The sequence below is a fragment of the Chinchilla lanigera genome, unplaced genomic scaffold (genome assembly GCF_000276665.1).
Source record: "Chinchilla lanigera isolate Chin_1 unplaced genomic scaffold, ChiLan1.0 scaffold00039, whole genome shotgun sequence".
In the NCBI taxonomy this organism is placed as follows: Eukaryota; Metazoa; Chordata; class Mammalia; order Rodentia; family Chinchillidae; genus Chinchilla; species Chinchilla lanigera.
Window position 1 is genome coordinate 353,935 of NW_004955440.1, and position 22,124 is coordinate 376,058.

General features: G+C 38.3%; 1 protein-coding gene across 4 annotated transcripts in view; it reads right to left on the reverse strand.

Annotated features, from left to right (window-relative positions):
* The window catches only part of Nckap5 (NCK-associated protein 5), an 892,836-nt gene that overhangs the window by 87,546 nt on the left and 783,166 nt on the right, over positions 1–22,124 (reverse strand). For all 4 annotated transcript variants that reach the window (XM_005390736.2, XM_013517461.1, XM_013517462.1 and 1 more), the window contains one exon: positions 21,773–21,851. In XM_005390736.2, coding sequence (XP_005390793.1) covers positions 21,773–21,851 — 79 coding nt within the window. The remainder of the gene's footprint in view (positions 1–21,772; positions 21,852–22,124) is intronic.

Consider the following 22,124-nt stretch of genomic DNA (forward strand, 5'->3'; position numbering starts at 1 on the left):
TTCCTTCCTTCCTTCCTCCCTTTCTCTCATCCCATTTGTTTTTTCTTTTTGAGCAGTTTCTTTCCCTTTCATAATATCTATTGTACCTTTCAGATTTTATTTACTCTTTCAGGTTTTTACACTAGTGATACAATAAGGTATTTACATATGTGGGTCTGATTTATTTCACTTGATTGCATCTTGGTCTCTGTTGCATCCATTTATCTATAAAAGCCTTGAGTTTATCTTTTTTATAGCTGAGTAATATTTCATTATATAAAAATACCACATCTTTTTTTATCCATTCCTCAGTTGATGGGCATTTGGGTTGCTACCATGATTTAGCTATTACAAATTCCACTGTTATAAACATGGGTGCACATATATCGCCGTGGTATGATGTTTTCAGTTCTCCTGGAAAATTACCCAGAAGAGGAATAGCTGAGTTGAATGGGACCTCTAATCTTAGTTTACTGAGGAATCTTTACTGTTGGTAGGAGTGTAGACTGGTGCAGCCACTGTGGAGATTGATGGGTGTAGAGATGAGAAAAAGTGTAACTCTGATGAAGACAACATGACTATAATTATATATGTGGAAAATCCTAAGAAAATCTACCAAAATACTATGAGAATAAGTGAGTTTAGCAACATCACATGACATAAGGTTAATATAAAAAAAACAGTATGAAAGTATAGAATAATAAAAAAATTTTATAAAAAATGGGAAAGCTTGTACATGAAGAAGTACGAACTACTGCAGAGAGAAATTAAATAGTGACCTAAATGAAAAGCTGCTGTATTCATGGATCAGAAGACTTAATACTATTCAGATGTCAGTTCTCTCCAAATCAACTTACAGATTCAGTGTAATCCTAATAAAAACATATCAGGCTTTTCTAGAGACAGTGACATATTGACTCTAAAATTATTTGGAAGTGCAAGCTTTAAGAAAAGTAAAGCGAGCTTAGGGAACTGACACTACTTGAATTTTCTGAGGCTGTACTAATCAAGTAAGTGTAGCATTGGATAAGGACTTATATACAGATCAATGGAACAGAACAGACATTCCAGAAGCACACTCACATATATTGTCAAGTAGTTTTTGACAAAGATGAAAAGGCAATTTAATGGGGGGGGGATAATGTTTCAAGAAAAGATACTGGGTACACTAAATATTCAGATAGAGGAAAATGATCTTCACCCCTTTCCTCACACCATATATAAAATTAATGCACAGACCTATTAGACTTGATCAGAATTTAAAACTTCTCTCTTTAAAGACAGTGTTAAAAAATTAAAAGGTAAACAATAGGCTAACAGAAAATGGCAAAAGGTATACATAATAGGATATGTTAATCCAGAACAAAAAGAATGCTTATAAATCACTAATAAGGGGCCAATCAATATAAAATTGAACAAAATTTTTGAAGGCACATGTCAACAAAGAAGCTACATGTATGACAAGTATAGGAAAGACATTCAGCATCGCTAGCCAAGAGGAAATACAAATTCAGCAAATGTAGTCAATTGAGATTGACTACATTTTCATAAAATGGCTAAGACTTTAAAAACTAATAATAATAAGTGGTGAAGATGTGTAGCAAGTGGAACTTTCATACTGTTGGTGAGACAACCATATGGTAACTCCCTATACATGCTGAAAGGAGCTTCATGCAAATGGCCCAAACTGAATACTACTGAAATATCTAGCAGGCAATAAATGGATAAAACAAATTGATACAGAACTATACAATAAAATACTAACTAGCAAAAAAAAACTAAAAGAAGCAAAAAACCCAATGGTGATAGTTCCAAAAAGCATCATGCTTATAAAAAGAGGCCACATCCAAAATATTATATAAGGTATGACTGATTCTATTCACATAAAATTCTAGCAAAAGGAAACTATAGTGATAGATGGCAGACCAAGGATTCACTAGAGCTGCTTTTGAAAGGGCCAAAAATACTATTTGTGGGTGATGAACATGTTCTATATTTTGACTGCAGTAGTGGTTACACACTGCACAGATTAATTAAAACTCGCTGAATTGTATACTTCAAAAGGGTGAATATAATTTACATAGGTAAATTATACCCCAATATATCCACTTTTAAATATTATATACTTAGCCTGCCAATACACATTTATAGAAAACTAAATGTTGAAAAAACTAAACAGGAACTGGGCTTTTCCCAGGTGTGTCCTTCAACAATCATTAGAGACATCTAAAAGTGAGGCTGGCGAGGAAGGGTGTTCAGGAATCACCGAAGAGCAAGACTGAGGTTATTCCTTTATCCCAGAGTCATGCAGCCTGCAAAAGGTTTTATGTATTTCTTCCTGTCAAGACTTGTGGATGGCAGCTACTATAATCCTCATTTTACACAGGGGAAAGAAAAGCCATGATACGTGCCAGAATACCAACGTGACTCCAGACCTTGCGTTCTCTGTAGGTTCCAACTTGCTCCCAGCAGGACTGGTGCTATAGTCTGTGAGTGTCTCTCCCAGTTTATGTACTAATAGTTTGTCACAGTGATGAGTTTGTGGAAGCTTTACAAGGTGAGGCCCAAGAGAGAGTGCTTGGGTCAGTAAGGACCCCACATTCAGAGGGGATTAATATAGTTTTCATGGGTGTTTGTTAGTTCGATCGAGGGTGAGATGCTATAAAAAGAGCAAGTCTGGTCCCTAAATCCCTCATTTTTTATCTTTCTACATGATTTCTCTCTTTCTTTTGCATGTGGGAGCACTGTGATGCCATTCCACCAGCATGATGTAGTCAGAAGTCCCAAACTACAGACTGAACCAATGAGGCTCCATGCTCTGGGACTTTCAGCCTCCAAAGTCAGGGTGAAATACATCTCTTTTTTTTATACATTACACAACCTCAGCTCTTTTGGTACAGCAACAAAAAGTAAAGTAATACAGTTGGGGATCCTCAGTATGAAAAGACGTTCCAGGAACTTTGTAGCCTGGTATTTCTCTATGTCATATGGGGAAGGCACAACTCCTGATCTGCTGGCTGGGTGCTCTAGACCCTCCTCTGCAGACAGGGCCCTAAGGGAGCAGAGCCACTAACACATGACCCTACAGGCAGCTTATACAGTCTCTGTGCAAATGCATTTGACCTTTATTTTATCCCAGATTTCTGTATCACAACAACACTTGATTATTGTTTACTATCAAGCAAGTGCCTCACTTGCACTATGTAATTATGTATTGCATAATAGGCATCTACATCTGAGGAAACTGAGGTGTAAATGATTAATGATTTGGCCATAGGAAAAGCCTACATTTAGACTGAGGTCTGTATAACTCTTAAAATCTGATTGCTGTATGGTTATAGTACAGTCTTCTGTATTCTTTTATCACGCACTTAGAATCAGTAATAATGTTCTTAAATAGTACAGAGCTCACAGTGCAGAATTAGAACAAACTTTGGGGCTTCATGTAGGACCCCTGCCTGCATTTCCTCATGGTGCTCTTTACTCTGTCTAAGCTTTATCTTGAGGTTGGTAGGAGGTGGCTGTCGCAGGTACACTCAAGTCAGTTCCAGACTCGCAGTTCTAGAGAGAGCTTTTTATGTGATTCTATCTATAGCGCTAATAACTCTATGCCCTGAAAATTAGTTAAATGAGGTTATAAATTCATTCTGGGGACAACCCATGTCACCTGAAAAATTTCATTCAGTCTGGCCCAGGCCCCATTTCTGAATCAGTTACTGACATATGAAAAATTACCATAGTTGTTTTTATCAAGTTTCACCCCTAGAGCAGAAATAGGGGGAAACCAAATATAATACTTTATTATAATGCTCTATAATGCTGCAATCATCTTTATTATTATTTCAAGTGAGTTCATAGCAATGCTATGTCTCAGTGATCATCTCCATTTTACAGATAGGAAAACAAAGGTGCAGAGAGTATTTATCTCTCAGGGACACAAACACATAGACAGAAGTCAAGATGCAAAACCAGGTCTCAACACCAAGCCCGGGGCTCTTTCTACTAATTTGCAACAACTATGTCTATACCCTTCTCCACTCTTTAGACCAAATTCCAGGATGTTGCTGAGACTGTGTTCAACTTCTAGGTTTCTGTCTCTGGTATTTGTCATAATTTTTTTCCTAATTCAATTATCACTCCATTGTGGATGCTAGTGAACCATTTATAACCCAGGCAAGAGGCTTTTTTTTCAGCACTTCCTTTCTAACAAGATTTTAAGGCTATCATTTAAAATAAATAGCCTGATATACCTTAAAACCTATTTGGTATGATTTAGACTTTCTTCTTCCTTTTTATTTTCATTTCCTAAAGTAATCTCATGCTCATAAAACTGTCCTTTTCAGATTCTTTTTCCACATCTACTCCATTGAAGCCATAGCCTCAGGACCCTTGGCTGTCATCACCTGTATCATTCACTGTAACAGATCCAATGAGAGGGGGTTCTGGCCTTTGGGCTGGTAGGGCAAGAGTGTCATAGAGGTGGCATTTTCCCCCCTTAAAAGACAGAGAAGAGAAATGATGTAGAATAAAACCTTCAACTATATCCTAAGCTACACAGGGCACTTTTTCAACTAAACATGCAGTAAACACGGAAATACTGAACTGGTTGGCAGATGACTGTGACTTTAATGGGTAGCACAAGCCCAGAAGCTGGGGTACAGGGATCCTTCAGACAGTGAATTATTTTACATTTAAAATATGCTGTTATGAACCTCACCTCCTTTGGTTCTTCTGAGTTGAGGAAGGCAGAAATCAGCATATCCAGTTTACAAATGCAGCAATAGGCGAGTTTTGCTTAATTAATCAGAGAAAATTATAATGGAAACTTTGATACAGTGGTTTCAGGTTCAGTTATGTTTACTGTGCATTATTGTGATTCCAGAAAGGGTAGGTAATGATATATAAAAGATGCAAAAACTCAAGAATTACTTTACAGAGATTCCATTCAACCCAGGAATTCCCCTTCTGGGTAATTTTCAGAAGAACTGAAAACATCATACCATAGTGATATATGTGTACCCATGTTTATAGCAGCACAATAATAGCTAAATCTTATTTATAATAGCAAAAGCCTGGAAACAACCCAAATTCCCATCAACTGAGGAATTGATAAAAAAGATTTGGTATTTTTGTACAATGGAGTATTACTCAGCTATAAAGAAAGATAAACTCGAGGCTTTTATAGGTAAGTGGATGCAACTAGAGACCATACACATAAGTGAAATAAACCAGACTCTCATGCATAAATATCATGTTGTCTCCCTAGTGTAGGAAACTGAAAGAAAAAATAAAATCTGAAAGGTACAATAGATATTGTGAAAGGGAAAGAAACTGTTCAAAAGGAAAGAACAACTGGGATGAGGGAAAGGAGAAAAGAAAGAAAGAAGGAATGGAACTATATATATAGTATATATATGTGTGTGTATGTGTATATATATATATATGTATATATATATATATTTACACAAAAATACACACAAGATAGCTAAGGTAATTGTACTACTAATCTCTATTTTTGGTCTATTGAAAGAAACAGTTAATGCTTAATTTTTGTTTTACCAATTTTATATGCTTATATCTCTAATCTGAAAAACTACTTTGAAGACAACAATATGCAATGTCACAACCATTGTTGAATTCATATCATCTTGAATGAAGATGAAATTCTATATTGTTTCTACTGTTTTGAAATACTATATTGTTTCTAATGTTTTTATTATTTTTATTCTCTTTGAAATGAAAAATGGAACGATCATGAAAACAAAACGAATTACTTTAGCACTTCTGATACTGCATTTGAAGTTTGAATTTTACATGTTTTTTTCTGTGGCCATATCACCTTGAATGTACCCAATCTCATCTGAATCTTATATATTTTTGGCCTTTGTTTGGTAGTTAGGAAAAATAAACAAGACTTGACAGAAAATGTGACAAGAAGCTGCATCATTCTGATTCAAAGCCAGTCCATAAATATTCAAAAGATGTTATCAAGGATATGTGTTGATGTCATCGAGGGCGGCTGTCACAATGTGGTCTTCCAAAGGAATGACAATATCATTGCATGCTGAATAACACTGAGCCTGCTCTTGATGCTTTGGAAAGCATGTATCCTATGGAGACAAGGTGAAAGAGGCCTCAAAGATGATTCTTGCTTTTCCAATGCGAACAATTAGGAGTATGATGTGAAGGAGTCTAGAAATAAGAGGGAAGATTAGGAGCTAGGTAAAAAGAGACAGCAGAGAGATAACAGCCATGGGAGGAGGCAGAAGAAAAGGAAGAAATGGGGTAGAAGCAGCAGCTGGGGAAGCTGAGTGAGCCTTGTGATTCTGGAGGACGTACTGCAAATGCCTGGACTGAAGCTTGGAGAGTGTTAATGAACAGAGTTGCTGGGGAAGTAGGAAGGAATCCTCTGATGCGTGACATCGCTGAAGGTGGGGTTAAGAAAGGAAGTCAAAGGCAGATGAGAGAGCTCCCAGACAAATACGCTGAAAATGTCTTTGTCAAGCTCAAGCAAGTCACAGCACATGTAGGAGAAACCTGATCCTCTCACCTCCAAACAGACTTGGAAAGCGTCAAGGAGGGAGCAGAATGAGGAATGTGAAGCAGAGGCCAAGTTGCTGCCTCTTCAAGGTCCTAAGGATGTAGAGGAAGGGAACATGCCAGATTGTCAAAGATTTGTGACAGCTAAATCTGCTTAAGTGCACAGGGACAGGAGAAACATCTCTACGAACCGCACAACTCAGCCTGTTTCCGAAGAATTTATCTTAGCTTCTCTTCCAAATGTCTGCAGAGCCTCACCCTTGTGACTGCAAACTCATTAATGGATATGGTTTACAGAGCATGTGGCCCCCAGCTCCACCTCCAATGGTCACATCACCCATGTACACTGAACTTGGCAGAGTTCAAATGCTTGATACGATATCTGGATTCAAGGGTCCCTGCACAATTAACAAAGCAGCATACATGCAGGGGATTCTAAGGTGCTGAATTCTCAAGCAGGGGCTGGTGAACAGAGGGGATTCCTCACCACCTATACGCAAGACTGTCTTTTCTGCCAGTTTCATTATAGCATCCTATATAACCTATATCTACAAAGGGAGATCTGGAGCTAACTCAGCACGGCACCCCACCCACTCACAGGAGAATCTCGGATGTACTGGTTTGCGGGGAAGAAGGCCACTTACTCTGGGTTTCCTTGCAGCCCAGTCTTCTTTGAGATCAGGGGAACATGTGAAGCACACAGTGTACTAACTGCCATCCACAGCTCTGGCTGGGCAGTGGAATTATCTACATGGAACACATCTCCCACTGATTTCAGCAGAAGCATCGCATGCATGCCTATAGTCATCATTTTTGCCCTTTGAGGAGGTTTGCTCTAAAACACAAATTCTCTCTAATAGGGGACACATTACTGTGTAATGAATAAATATAATGTGTGCAGCTGTGTGGATTTACAGGGGCCTAATGCCCTCCCTCCACACCCAGGCCTCTGGGGATTTTGGGTAGAAAGGGCTGAGGATCTACTGATGACCTGTGCTTACATGAGGCTATTCACATTTTATTGGCACCAAGATGAGTTCCGAAGTCAGTTTTGGTTTAAGTAAAAAGCAATCTACTGTTTTGCTCACAGGAACCCAGAGTGCTAAATAAAAGGCCATTTAATAATCAGGTTTCACTGGCAATGCCGGCACCACTGTTTTCCAGGCAGAGTGACAGTATAGGCTGAATCCTGGCCTCTGCAGGCTCTCCCATCCCTATCTAGTTTACGAGGCAATAAGCTTATTGCCTCAGTTTTCCCTGGTCTGGATGATGCAAACTCGGGCTGCTGACAATAGTTCAACTTTCTGCCTCTGATATTCTAATCATCCTGCTAAAAGCTATTTACATATCATTACGTTAGTCAAGATTCTCCAGAGAAAGAGAACCAAAAAGATCTCTCATTCTTCTCTTTCTCCTGTGTGTGTGTGTATTACAAGGAATTGATTATGTAAGTTCAGAAATGCAGGCTGAGTTGGCAAGCTAAAGACCAGGAGGGCTGATGTATAGTTCCAGAACAAAGGCCAGTAGGCTCAAGACCCAGGAAAAAAAATCAGTGTTTCACTGTGAGTCCAAAGGCAGGAAAAAAATGCCCTGAGCTCCTTGGAAGATAGGTAGGCAACGCTTTCTTACTGAAGGGTGAAGTGGAGGTGTCAGTCTTTTCATTCTATTCTGGCCTACAACTGATGGATAGGCCCTTCGACATTAAGGAGAGCACATTGCTCTACTCAGTCTACCAATTTAAAAGTTAATCTCATTCCAAAACACTCTTGGAGAAACACACAGAGCAATGTTTGAACAAATATCTGTGTACCACATGAACTATGCTAGTTGACAGAAAATTAGGAATTACAAGAACTAAGAAGCTGATGTTTATGGCACACAGAAATGATTAAAGAGCCAAAGTAAGAGGAAATAATTTTCTAATCCATTTAACATCATTTTCATACATCCTTCAAATGGACACAGGATGAAAGATGAATTCAACGATGACCACCCCGGCAACACTGCTCCCCGCCTCCCACCCAGCCTCCAGACTTAAGAGACACTGCTATTACTTAGGAATGAGGTTATTATTTCAAAATTGCTTTCCACATATGCTTCTAATGCAGATGCCTCAAATCTTGTAGAAATATACTGAGAATAATTCTAAATCTGTTTCCCTGATGAGGCAAATGAGGCTTATTGGGAGAGACACAGCTCGTCTAGGGTTGGAATGTTTGGAAAACATTTGAAGAACTCAACTCTGTTCTCAGGACACACTGGAACTTCTACATATAGAGATGATGAATATCACGGTTGATGAAAGAGTTGATGACAAAGGAGGCAGATGGCAAAGAACTTGAGGAGGTGTATTCTAGAAGGCGGAAATTTAGCAAGTGTTCCCATTAAGAGGGTAGCTCATTTTTAGAGAGGCACAGCACAGGCTGTGGTTACCAGCAGGTTTCTTGGTAATTTCTCAGAATGCTGGGCACTTCTGGTGCCCTGCCCACCTCCCTAGCTTCTTACTACTTGGGTACATCCGCTTGCCAGTAACCACATCTCTGTGCCCAAAGGTAATAGCCCCAAAAGAAACAGCCTAGCTCTACATCAGTGATGGCAAACCTTTCAGAGACCAAGTGCCCAAACTGCATACCAAACCCCTCTTATTTATCACCATGTACTGGGTGACACCACAGTTAAACTTGAATCCTGGAGTTCTACATTGGAAAAAACAACTCATACAATGATTCATCTCAGAGGGCTCTGTGTGCCCGCTGTGGAACTCATGCCATAGATTCACCACCTCAGCCCTAGATAAATCTGTGATGGGAGATGGTGCTGAATACCCATGTCCCTTACTGCTCAGGCAGGAGAACTCTGAGATGTGGGTTCTCCAACCCAGAGTTTCTCAAAGGCAAAGCTCCTGTAATCATTCATGGTAATCATCCATGGCAAGGGCTGGTGACATATGTATGTGACCTATGCAGGTACACAAGACCCTGTGTACTGCTGTCCCCGTCTCAAAATTCTTAATCACTTTTGAGTAAGTTTCTGCACTGTGTTCTACACTGGGCTGTGCAAATCATACACATGGCCCGTGGCAGCCAGTGAGACAACACGCCTTTCACTGGCGTTTCCTGTCTCTGAATGATGTTCCCGATCAGTCTTTCTGCTTCTTCCTCCTGCTTTAGTTGCCATAATATTTGTCACATGGCCTACCAGAAAACTTCAGACTAGATGGTGGCAAATATTATAATCTATCGTGGATTAAAACAAAGCCATCCCACTATTTTACTAAAAGGAAAACAAGGGGCTGGGGATTTAGCTCAGCGGCAAAAGCGCCTGCCTGGCATGCACAAGGTCGTGAGTTCGGTTCCCGGTACCGGAGAAAAACCAAAACCAAAAAAAAAAAAAGGAAAACAATAAGGTCATGGGTTTAATAGTGACTAAACACAAGGTCACGGTTATATCACCTGTCATTACCATACCTAATTGAAATATCTAAGGGGTTTTATTAAGAAGCAATACCCACATCAGCTTCCTGACTTCTCTACATCACAGGCCAAGTGCTCAGGTGATTCTAACATGCTAATATCTCTGAGTAAGTAGGGGAATAAACAGCAGCAGAGTTGACATTTAAACAACAGCTCTGCATGCCATCTGTTTTAAAGAAATTATTTGTCTTTGGCAGCATGTCAAGAAGAAAAAGTTCATATAATTTAGGAACTATAGAGGAAAGCAGCTCTTGATCATTTACAGTGTTAAGGCTCTCTGCAGTCCTCAGGTCTTTTTGGTAGTGTCCAACCATTACTTTTAAGGACAAGACAAGGAAACTGGTCTTTCTGCAGAGTTCATTATAAAGACAAGAGATAGAGCTATTCAATCTTCAACTAAATTTAAGAAAAAGATGTAAATAAAGATTTTGGCTCAAAATCAGATCAGATTACCCCATGAAACCCAGAGTCTTTTCTCAATTTTTATATCCCTAGGATTCAGCACAATGCCTGGAATAAGGTCAATGTTTAATAAATATTCAGTAGCTGAACTGAACTTGGTTTATCGTGGGCTTTCAGGTTTGAGCACCAGACAATGAAAGGGACGCACTCTTACCTGGGGAGGACCTAGCATCATTCCCATTAGTTCCTTCTTACCAACTGGAATTTATCAAAGGGACAGAACACTAGGGAAGGAAACAGCTTGGGAGGAAGAGGATGAAGGCAGCAGATGAGCAGCTGGTCTTGGTGAGATGCTGTATGTGATGGCAGTCATGGCTCACATGTGTTAGCAGCCCATGGAGAATGTGATGCTAGAAGACCAGCTAAAGGAACAGTAGGCTGTTTTAGGACTTTCTCCGTGTGTCTGATGTTTACAGCCAGGAATTTCCAAGACCAAATTCTTCTATCTGAAAGTCTTCTAAATGAATCCTATCAAAACCCTGCAGTGAATTATGGGGCAAATGTGATGCTGCGACATGCTTTTTTACTCTCTTTGCCAGTCAGAGAGATGATAGCCATAGCTGCCCACATATTAGACAATCTCTCTTAATAATAGTAACCATCACAACAATGAACATCAACAAGTAAGTCAGTAACAGCATCTGGAGTTATATCACACACTCATATACAAAAATCTTCAACTGTTTCTGATTTTTGCTTTTGGTGGTTAAGAGGGTGGTGGCTTGAAGAGGTCAGGAATGACAGCATCTGGCAGGTGGCAAAACATTAACTGGAGGGTTGGCCCACATAACTGCAGTGCCCCGGGCATGAGACTGGCCAAGGAGTCAATGGAAGTGCTCTCCAAAATGCAAAACTCCTGGCAAAGACATGGTGGAAACATAACTGTCATGGACAAGGTCCACCTTTTACTCAGAAATAGTTTTCTCTTGTACTCAGATCCCATAACCCAAACACTGTCTTCCCATAGAAACAGGGATAGTGGGAACTCAACAAGGCAAATTGGAGTCCAGGTAGTAACCTGATGACCTAAAAGAGTCTTGGACACTGCCTCCTTTTTTAAAAAATCTGGCCAATGGTGACCCAGAAATGAGAACTATTTACAAAATATGCCATGTAGGAAAAGAACTAATTTATTTAAACATTACCTTTATAGAAGAATTATATACAGATACTTTTGGCATCAGGGAAACGTTTTGATGATCAAGTAACAGTGAAAGAAAAAGGCACCTTTGGAAAAGTAGTGCATTTACCAGAATGGACGGCAGATGCCCAACGAGATATGTTCTTGTACACATTGGATTCCTTCCAAATGTGCTCTCAAGGTGTAACATAAGACCAAGTTTCAAATGGGCAGAAAGTCACCTGAAAGTGTATTTCCCTTTGATTTGGGAGTTGACACAATTGAGTTATAGGCAGAAACTGTTTATCACGGTGGCATGAGAGTCTCTCTTCAAATTTCTCCTGCTTTTATAATCAAACAATAACCTCTCCAGAGTATAGGTTTAGCTACAGAAGAAACATATTGGAAATTGATTCAGTGTTCCTGGTTAGGCGGTGACAGCGTTTCATAACCTGGTAACCTCCCTGCCTGTTCCCCCTGCTTCCTGAAAAGCATTTAGCTGTACCAGGGAGGCACGGCAAAGATAAAGCAAACATGCTCTTATCTGATTCTGTGCAAAATGAGCGGAGCAGACACTATACCAGCGATAAGATGATGGCTAAATGACTCTTCTCACATTCTATCAAAGCGCTGATGAAAGAAATTAAGACTGACACTGGTAAGTTATTTTCTCAGGCACCTCCAATTTCAAAAAAATGAGGATTTCTCTTTAGAAGCAGTAAGCCTTGGCTGTATGTCTCGACTCCTTTTAAAAAGAACCCAAATCAGCTCTATGTTGTAACAGACTTACTGAAAACTGAGAGTTTTCCTTTCTCTTTACCTCATTCTCTTTTGCTTCACACATCTTGTTTAAGGACTTGCTCAAGCTGAGCGCACCCTGCTCCCAAGGCTGCTTTCCTACTTGTTTTCTGAGTCACCTGTGCTATTAAACAACTCAGTTTTCATCTGCACAATTTGCCACAGCCCTCATTTAACCTGTCCTTCTAGCACCTTATTGCTTTCAAACTAATGCATTTTCAAGTATGTCAGACCTAATGGGCACATCATTGGGAATCCTGGTGGATTCTGACATATTTTAGTAATGAATATTTTACATACATATATAAAACATGTAACTATATGGCTATACAATTACACATGTCACAGAAGTAGTTATGTACAGTACAGTTATATAGCATAGTGTATAACTCATATAAGTATATATGAAGTTAGATATATATAATTTTCATTGCTATAGAATATTTACATTTCTGTGCTTATCAATTCCCCTTGCATGTCAGATATTCCTGACACTTTTTATGACAGATGTTCACTTATTTGAAGTTACTTTAGTGAGGATCTAGTGGGAGAAAATCCCCTAAGTTTTGTCTTGGTTTTGGTTTTGCTGTAGAAGATGTCTTAGTGCCTTTTCTCCTTTGTTGAAGCATAGTTTCCCTGAACATTCATTTCTACACTGTTCATTAATCATCTAGCACACTGAAGATTTAATTCCATTGTCTTCTGGCTTTTATTGTTGCCATAGAGAAGTTCACTGCCACTCTGTAACTGTCATTCTCTCCTAGGTAATATTTACTTTTCCTTTGTGTTAATATCTTTCTTTTACTTTTGGTGTTCTACATTTTCACTGTGATGTTTCTATGTGTGGATTTAATTCTATTTATCTTGCAAAGGACTAATTTTACTTTCAAAATTTGTGGATCAGCAATGTTCTTCAATTTTGCAAAATTCTCAGGCATTATCTATTTTAATATTATAACTACCCTATTTATTCTAGTCTCTCCTTCTGGGACTGCAGTCAGATATATGCTGATTTTTATTATCTTTTCCTCAAGGTGTCTTAATTTCTTTTTCATTTTATCTATCCCATTGTTTCTCTGTATAATTTTTCAGCTCCATTAGTAATCATCTTTTCAGTTGCGATAAATACTATTAACCAATTTAAACTTCTTAAAGTCCTATTTTGTCCTTTTTTCAAATCTGATTAGTCATTTGTTCCTTTGTTAAATTTGATTTCCATTTTTGTTTAATTACACATTACTGTTATGTTTTCTATTGGATAATTTCTTATTCTGCTGTCTTTTCTGGACTCATTCTACTGAATGTTGTTTTTCTCTGCCTCTTAATAAAAAGTCATTTCCCCCAATGATTTTCTCTTGTAAGTTAATTATCCTTGGCACTGTATTTGTATGTAAAGTTTAGAGTGGGCATCTCAAGAAAGCAAGTAATGTGAGTTCTGGCACACTTTAGGAGCCTTGTGAATCTGAGCGTGCATTTAAACTTTTCATTATGGTAAATTTCAAGTATTGTCAGTGTTGTATATCCTCATATACCCGTTGTTTAACTTAAAAAAATCAACAGCTTGCTATTCTTGCTTGTCTATGTCCTCTTATTCTCTGGAGTATGAATAATTTCAAGATGGGAGATTTAAGAAACACAAAGAAAGTCAGTTAGATCCCTGAGATATGTGAGTTAAGCTAATGACTCAGTCTTCAGTGGAAACATCTCTTTTCCTTCTTTCTTTCCTTCCTTCCTTCCTTCCTTCCTTCCTTCCTTCCTTCCTTCCTTCCTTCCTACCTTCCTTTTTCTTTCTTTCTCCTTAGGTAGAGTTAAGACTGAGTTAAGGCTGAAATCAGGTTCTGATCTTCCAAGTCTTCCTCTTACAGTACAAGTTTGTAACTAATGCCTTTTGGAATTTAGCTTTATGCTATAGCAGGGAGCAGGGAGGTGTCTTTGATCTAATATTGCACACGGGTCAAGCACTTGGCTTTCCTTACTCAGCAATTTAGCTTATTAGTACCAGGATCCAGTATGTCCAGTAAAATCCAGAAAACACGCAAATTGAGACAGTTATCCAAGCTCCATGTCACCACAGATAGATCAGAGGCCCAGTGCAAATGCTGGTCATAACATTCTCTTGTCCCTGTGAACTGAAGCTTTCTGGCTTTTCCTAGCTTTTTGTGAATTCCTTGCCTGTAGCTCAGCCATATTTTTAAGGAACTGTGAACAGTTTTATATTATGTTCTATACTTTTAGGTGTGGCATTCTGTAAAAAGACTTTGAAATTCTAATTTGACATATTGCCAGATAAAATGAAGTCTCTGAAGACTTAATTTTTTTTTAGAACTGAGCCCACATTTAAAAATATACCATATGTCAAGTAAAAATGTATATTTTTGTCTTCTGGTGGAAATAAAAAAGATTTGGGTACATAGGGCTAGTATTCTAGGCTTATACAATCTGCCTCTCAGGGACAGTCATGTTCTCTGCTTTCCTCAAAAGCTCTGTCCCCCTGACGATGTATGCCTATGCACTTCACGCTCAGGATGTGACACTTATTGACCAAGGGCTTATTTGACTTTATAACCCTGACCCACCTGAAAAGTGATAAAAAAAATACCTCATCATCATTTAGAAAATTTATACAGCTTTATTTCACATCTACTGATGAATCTGAATTTGGATAAGGGCTCTACTACACCCTGGTCATGCTGCTGAGCAAAGTACACAGCTTCTCAGAACATCCATCTCCTCAGCTGAAAATGGCAGCCATAATACCCAACTTGCAAGCTGATGTGAGGATAAAACAAGGCTATATACCTAAAACATCTAGGCTAGTCAGCGCCCAGTGTATAGAAAGTCTTTAACAGTACCTAGTAGTGTTAGACATAGCATTATTTTACTTCTTCCAGAACTTTTTGTCACCTGGGCAGCTTTCGGGATTTTGGCTTGAGGCACCCTGCTGTTCACTTGACTTTGACTCTCATCCATTCCTTAATATGCCATAAAGTAGACACATTCTTTTACTAAAGTGAATTAGTTGCCTTTTGAAAAATTGAGATGTCTGTGCAAAAACAAGCCCCTAAATAGCTATTTCAGTTTCTCCAGCTTCATGTTTTAGAGAAATAAGCCTTGGGAAAATGTGGAACAAAGGCAAAACTTATTTAATGAATCCCACTCGTTACGTTTTTGGTGGTCCCTTCCCTTTCATAATATCCCCTTGCTCGGCTCATCTGCCTCAGCCCTGGCAGCTTACTGATCTGTAGTGTGCTACCCTATCTTTCCTAACTGGCAACCATTTCTTCTTGTACCTCTCAGTTCCTGGCAGGAAAATATTCCTGCCCCAGAGCTCGTTCTTTTAGGGTCTGTGGGTGTTCATCTGAGAGATGCATTGTTGTTATTAACCAGTGTTGCTTGGCATGGGTCCTTCCAGAGACCGCACATCCCCTCAAGTACCTGAGGGCCTTCAATCAAGGGAGTCACCAATGGGTTGGACAATGAGATCTGTCTGAAAGACTGGCAGGGGAGTTCTTTCACAGCAAGGAGTCTTCCAGCAGCCTTTACATATTCCCGTTACCCATCTTTTTACTTGAATTCATGTCTGTTCAGGAGGGCACACCTCTGCTGAGGAAACATTAGTTAATGAGGATGATGACTACAACATTTGGTGGGTCCAAAGCTAAATAAGAGAAAATGAACGCTTTTCTTAAACATTTCTAAACATAAATATTATAGCAATTGGATAACCACTTCTTATTAGGTTGATCTTTTAAAAATCTTCATAGTTTGTATGCTATCTATAAAGTTTAAATATTTAAGTTTGGCTTTCAAGGTCTCTGCTAGCTGGTCCTATCCTAAACCCAACTCTATTTGTATCTTATCCTTAAAATAGGCCCTCTGCTCTAGCCCAGCCATTCTCGTGCTGATTGCCCTCCCCTTTTGCTCAAGCTGCTTCTCTGATTTGAGGATCCCTCCCTCCTGATGATGAAATGTGGTTCTTTAGATCAGTAGTCCCCAAACTTTGCTGCACATTAGAATCACACAGGATTCCTTAAGGCCTGGCTCCCTGATATATTCTGATTTAACTATCAGTGTGTGACTTGGGCATAAGCATTTCTAAAACCATCCTTAGTGATTCTGGTTGGAAGGGAATTTTGGGACTTACTGGCCTAAATGATAAATTATTGTAAACTTCATTTTTTTATCCTTATAGATAATCATTAATGCTCCCATCTCTTCCACAGTTGGACTCTGCACCGTGGTCCTTTACATGTATGCGTATAAGAACACCTCTATTTTCTCAGTGGTCACACTGTAATCAAATTACCTATTTGTTTCTCTGTCTTCCTACTAGACTGAAATATACTATGCCTTATTTACCTTTGTGTCCCCAGTATTTGATACACAGTGTGGCTTGTAGAATGCTCAGTATAATCTACTGGACAAAATGTAATTTAACTTTCTAGTGAGGAACTATACTTTTAACCATATTTTAGCCATACTTTTAACACTGTACATCAATAATTATCTATCTAGTGAAAAAACTGAGGAAGCAAGTCACAGACACACAGAAAATCCATCAAAGCCTTACATGGGGATGACCTCTGACAGGAAGAGGAAAATGCAGTAGCAGGTGGCCAGATGACTAACCAAAAGAATCAGCATGAAAAGAATGTGAAAGAAGGAATGTAAGGCTTGGTACATAGTGGACACTCAGCGAATGGCGATTCACATTATTATTTCCAGTTGTTGGTCAAAAGCAACCACACAGTCCTGTTTCCATAGGTCTAATTTCAGGAATTTGCATGTCAGAGTACTTTTCCAAGATTCAAAGCTGTTCCTCTGGAGTCTGTCATGAGTAGTTACGAATGGGTAAATTCAGTGCACAGTAGAAGTGCCCTTGCCCAAACTAGCCTACAGTACCTGTACATGTCATTTGGTATGTTTAGAAAAATGCAAAAGAGAAATCATCCTGGGAAATATTAATTTGGGATCTGAATCATAAGAGAAACACACCATCATATTCCCATCCTCAGGCATTATTATATAAGTAGTTTTCAGTATGCTGCTAGTCTTTCAGACTTTAAATTGTCCAGAGCATACTGATATTTCCTACCTACATTTTATGTTTAACTTCAATAAGTCTCTTGACTCACAATTAGGCCTAAATATGTCAGTGGAGTATTCAAAGTGTGACATTTGACTCAACCAGTTCTCTCCTCAGAAAGCTTTGAAGAATCGTGGCAACTTTCAGGGCTATGGTTTAATTTTATTTTAAATAGAAAAGCCACTGCCTCTACGTTAATTTATCAACTTTCTTCAGATTTTCTCAGTGGAGAAAGTTAGTAATATTCTTGAAATAAGATGCAGAATTATCAAGGACTTTTAATTCATTGGCAGCTACAGTACTAGAAGCCCTGCTGTCCTTTTCTTTTAAATTTAGAGGAAGGATTTAACTATCAGTGTGTGATAGTTATGTTGTACTATAAATATAAGATTATGTTGTACTACATACTTTGTGGTAACTAAGTATTTATTTATAAATACAGTGGTGGCAAAGTAATGGGTCCTTCCAGAGACCGCACATCCTCTCAAGTAACTGAGGGCCTTCAATCAAGGGTGTCACCAATGGGTTGGACATTGAGACCTGTCTGAAAGACTGGCAGGGGAGTTCTTTCACAGCAAGGAGTCTTTCAGCAGCCTTTACATATTCCTGTTACCCATCTTTTTACTTCAATTCATGTCTGTTCAGCAGAGCACACCTCTGCTGAGGAAACATTAGTTAATGAGGATGATGACTACAACATTTGGTGGGTCCAAAGCTAAATAAGAGATAATGAAGGTTTTTTAAAAAATTTCTAAACATAAGTATTATAGCAACTGGATAACCACTTCTTATCAGGTTTGTCTTTTAAAAATCTTCATAGTTTATATGCTATCTATAAAGTAAAATGTACTCTCTAAAAAAGTTATTCAAGGTTAATTGTCCAAATAAAGAGTAGTGAAAGTCCGATTATGCAAAGTAGAAACTAAGCATGTCATTGAAATTAATTGCATATTTCCCAACAACTTTCCAAATTTCTTTTCCTTTGACTTTCTTAAATAATATAGAGAATCTGTTTGTGTTCCTTTAGTACAGATCAGCTGAGGGTAGAAATTTTACCTGGGAGAGCACAACCTTTGTCCATGGTATCCCAAATTGCCTCTGCTTTGCTCAACATAATTTTAGCCCCGAGGTAGCACTAGGGATACACAAAAAATAATTCTTTTTCCTCTGGCACTGTCTCTTGTGCTGTTCATTATCACAGGTAGGCTTGATCCTGTCCTTTCTTTCTCACTGCATAATTTGCTCAAATAAGCATCTGAGTGCCTGAAACATAGCTCCTAAGGATTCCTCTTAACGAGAGGTAAAACTTTACCTGAGTCCTTGTCACAATGTATATGAGACCTGAAAATGTACTTGTTTAATGCATTACTTTAATGACATCAGTTGTTTATTAGCTAAAGTCTAGGAAAATGGATTGGTTTGTTGTGTTAAGTCACTCAAACCCTCCTGCTTGCATTAGCTGCTGGCAGAAGTGCCCAGGCTGGAAAGGAATGGAAGGAGGACAATAGGTGCGCCAATGGGCTTCCTTTGAGGCAGTATTAGTTCCTGGGGTCGGGAGGAGAGCTCCAAAACAGTTCCTCAGAGCTATCCAACCAAAGCTGAATCATTAGAGTTGGACCATGTCCTTTGTCACACTGTGTGTACTCTGATAGCAGGAACCCTTCTAGCTCCTGCAGCAAAGATTAGGAGTATACACCTCGCCAATGAAGGAAGAGTCAGCAGCTCTCATTCAACCATGTGGCACTGGGGTATTTGCTTCATGGGCTGCTAGAGAGATTATTCTTTGTAACTCTTTTAGACTAGACAGTCTTCTACGCAACTTATTTTTTGAAGACACCGTCAAATTCTTTTTGGTTTCTTTTTCAAATCCCTTAAAAGACATTTTTTCCTATTTATAAAAATTTCTGAGCCCTCTGTCTCTGTTAGGGAATTACTTTTTATGCTTATCACTGGCTAATGTTGTCAATACTAGACAATGGCATTTGAATTCCTACTAATTATGTAACTCTAGTAGATAGTATAATATATAGGGTGAATCTATTATAGTTAAAAGGAAGGAAAGAAAAATCAGAAGTATGGCAGTTGTGATCATTTATATTAATACTTCTGTTAGTCTAGTCATTTACCTGTTGCTTATTAACACAGAAGTGTGACATCAGGACAACAATAAAGACAAACATTTGGTGGTATTACTATACTTAATTCATAAGTCTTGAATTTCAACATAGAACAGGTTTAGTCAACGATATATTGTAATGGACAGGACAAAAGCCAACGTGGTAATGATGGCTAGGTAGTCAGAGAAAATGAGCCCACGCTTCTGATGACATTATTGAGCACCGAACATCTCTTTTTTTGTTTGAGCCTTAATAGTACAAGATGATTAAATAATTTTATTAGCTATGTAATGTCTTGTCAGTTTTCTGTTTGTTTACCTATGTCCAGTGTGTCTTTATTTGGTTTTTTGGTTTTTTGAGACATAGTTTCCCTATTAGTTCAAGTTGGTCTTGAACTCATTATGTAACTCAGGCTGGCCTCAAACTTATGGCATTCTCCTGCCTCAGACTCTCAAGTGCTGGGATGACTGGTACGTGCTATCATACTGGCCAGTGCATCTTGTTTGTATAGTTTCTAGGACTTTGAGGAGGTCAGACCTACAATGATCTGAAGGTCAAACCAATTCATTGCCACAAACATGATCCAAATTTACTGCTAACAAAGTAATCTAAAGTAGCAGTGTTCAACACAAGGTAGTGAAGGAAAGGTTCGTGCAGAACATACAGAATACATGGTTGATGAACACTCAAAATGTTCCTACTGCACATGAGGAACTAACATTTTAATGTTATGTTGTTTTAATTAAGTTAAATTAAAACAGCCACATGTGACTAATGGCTAGCATATCAAACAACACAGATCTGAAGAACTGCTAGGCTATTAAAATATTTAGATTACTGTAGTTCTCTGGAACAAAATTTCTGCCTGTATGTTATTTTACAGGCCCAAGAACACCTCATTATGGAAAAATGATGATTCAGCAGGGCTTTACATAACGTCATATTTGAAGGATCTTAAATAATATTTAACTTGCATAGTAGCTAACGATACAGCACTGATACCAATTTGAGCACTTCACATTGACAACTATAATAAAGAGTGTCTTCTTGGAATAATAATCTTACTCAGACTACACTCATTCAGCTGTTTGTTAAGATTTTTTTGTATTTCCAATTACAGATGAAAAGAATAATAATGGTTTGCCAGTCTCATTAAGCTGTGGGGTAACAAGTCTCTGAAATAAACTGTAAATTATGGTTTGCAAAAGACTGTGGGGTATGCTAGAAAGTGTACCAGCACAGCGCTAAGCTCCTTGGGGTGCCAAATGTTTGTAGTCACAGATACTCCAGAGAAAGACAGAGCAATGGACACTGGTTGTACAGAAACCAGCAAGACTGTCATGTCCTGGAAAACGGTATTCAACACTATCTGCTGCATCCAGATGTGATTAAAGCAGTGATTCCATCATCCTTTGGTGTCTTATGTAAAGGCAAATGATCATCATGCTCACATTCCCAGCTAATTTTATAATCTGAGGAAGAACTAATTCTACAAGCGTACAAGGCAGCCCGGAGGTGTTAAAATTATCACCTCTTCAATCTCCTGAGACAAGAATCATAGTCCCTCATAACTCATCCACTGTGGTTACCTTCTGGTTATAAAAAAAGTCAGCCAAGTCCCTTTGTATTGAGCTCTTTTTTGTCTGGTGCTATGCTTGACAAGCTGAACTTAATTCAGAGATAGGTCTAACTATACTTGGGACTGCAAACAGAAATGATGAAGAAAATAAGCTTATAATTTCAGCAAGGCATATTTACATATTTTATTTGGTTCTACCTGTAAAATAGACAATTTTAGAAATGTTTAATTTTAGAAAACCACCATCCCACTTTTCTAACCAATAAGCATTTGCTGCCTCTTAAAACAACTATAGAAACTGGATCCATTCAGAGTTGATTTTCTCCTCAGAATCAAATTATTTATAATCAGTGTCATTTTTACTTCACATTGACAAGTACTCTTGTCAGTTCTCTCTGCATTCCTTGACAAATACCTGTTTTCTTCATGTCACTTTGACCCACTTTTTAAATGGTAGTGTCCAGTGTTTAAGGAATAAAGCTAAACAAGCTCAGTCCTGGTCGATGAAGGCATAAGACATGGTCTCCAGGAACATACCTATCTGACAGAAAGTTCCACACAGTGGAAGATATCTTGAGAATGAATACCTTAAAGATATCTTGAGAAATGAATTTTTACCTACGACATGGCTCTGAAATGCAGAATCTGCAATTGTGTCTTCTCCATCCTCTTGTAGATTTTCATTTGCCTCTTTTACCTGTACCAATAAGAAAACACTGGAAGTTCTTATTCATTTTATTAAAAAGACCTTTTGCAATCCTAAGAATAATGGGACATTGTACAATAAATGCATAAGGTGTAAATGTGTTCATGCATATACACGTGTGGGTATAGGAATGTATTTATTTTTGTGTGTATATCATTCTACTTTTCCTTATTTTACCATTTAGATTTATTACAAAGTTTAATCACAGGACCATATTTTCAGAAATATAATCCCAGTTTGGAAAGAGAAGAGAGGATTTACAAG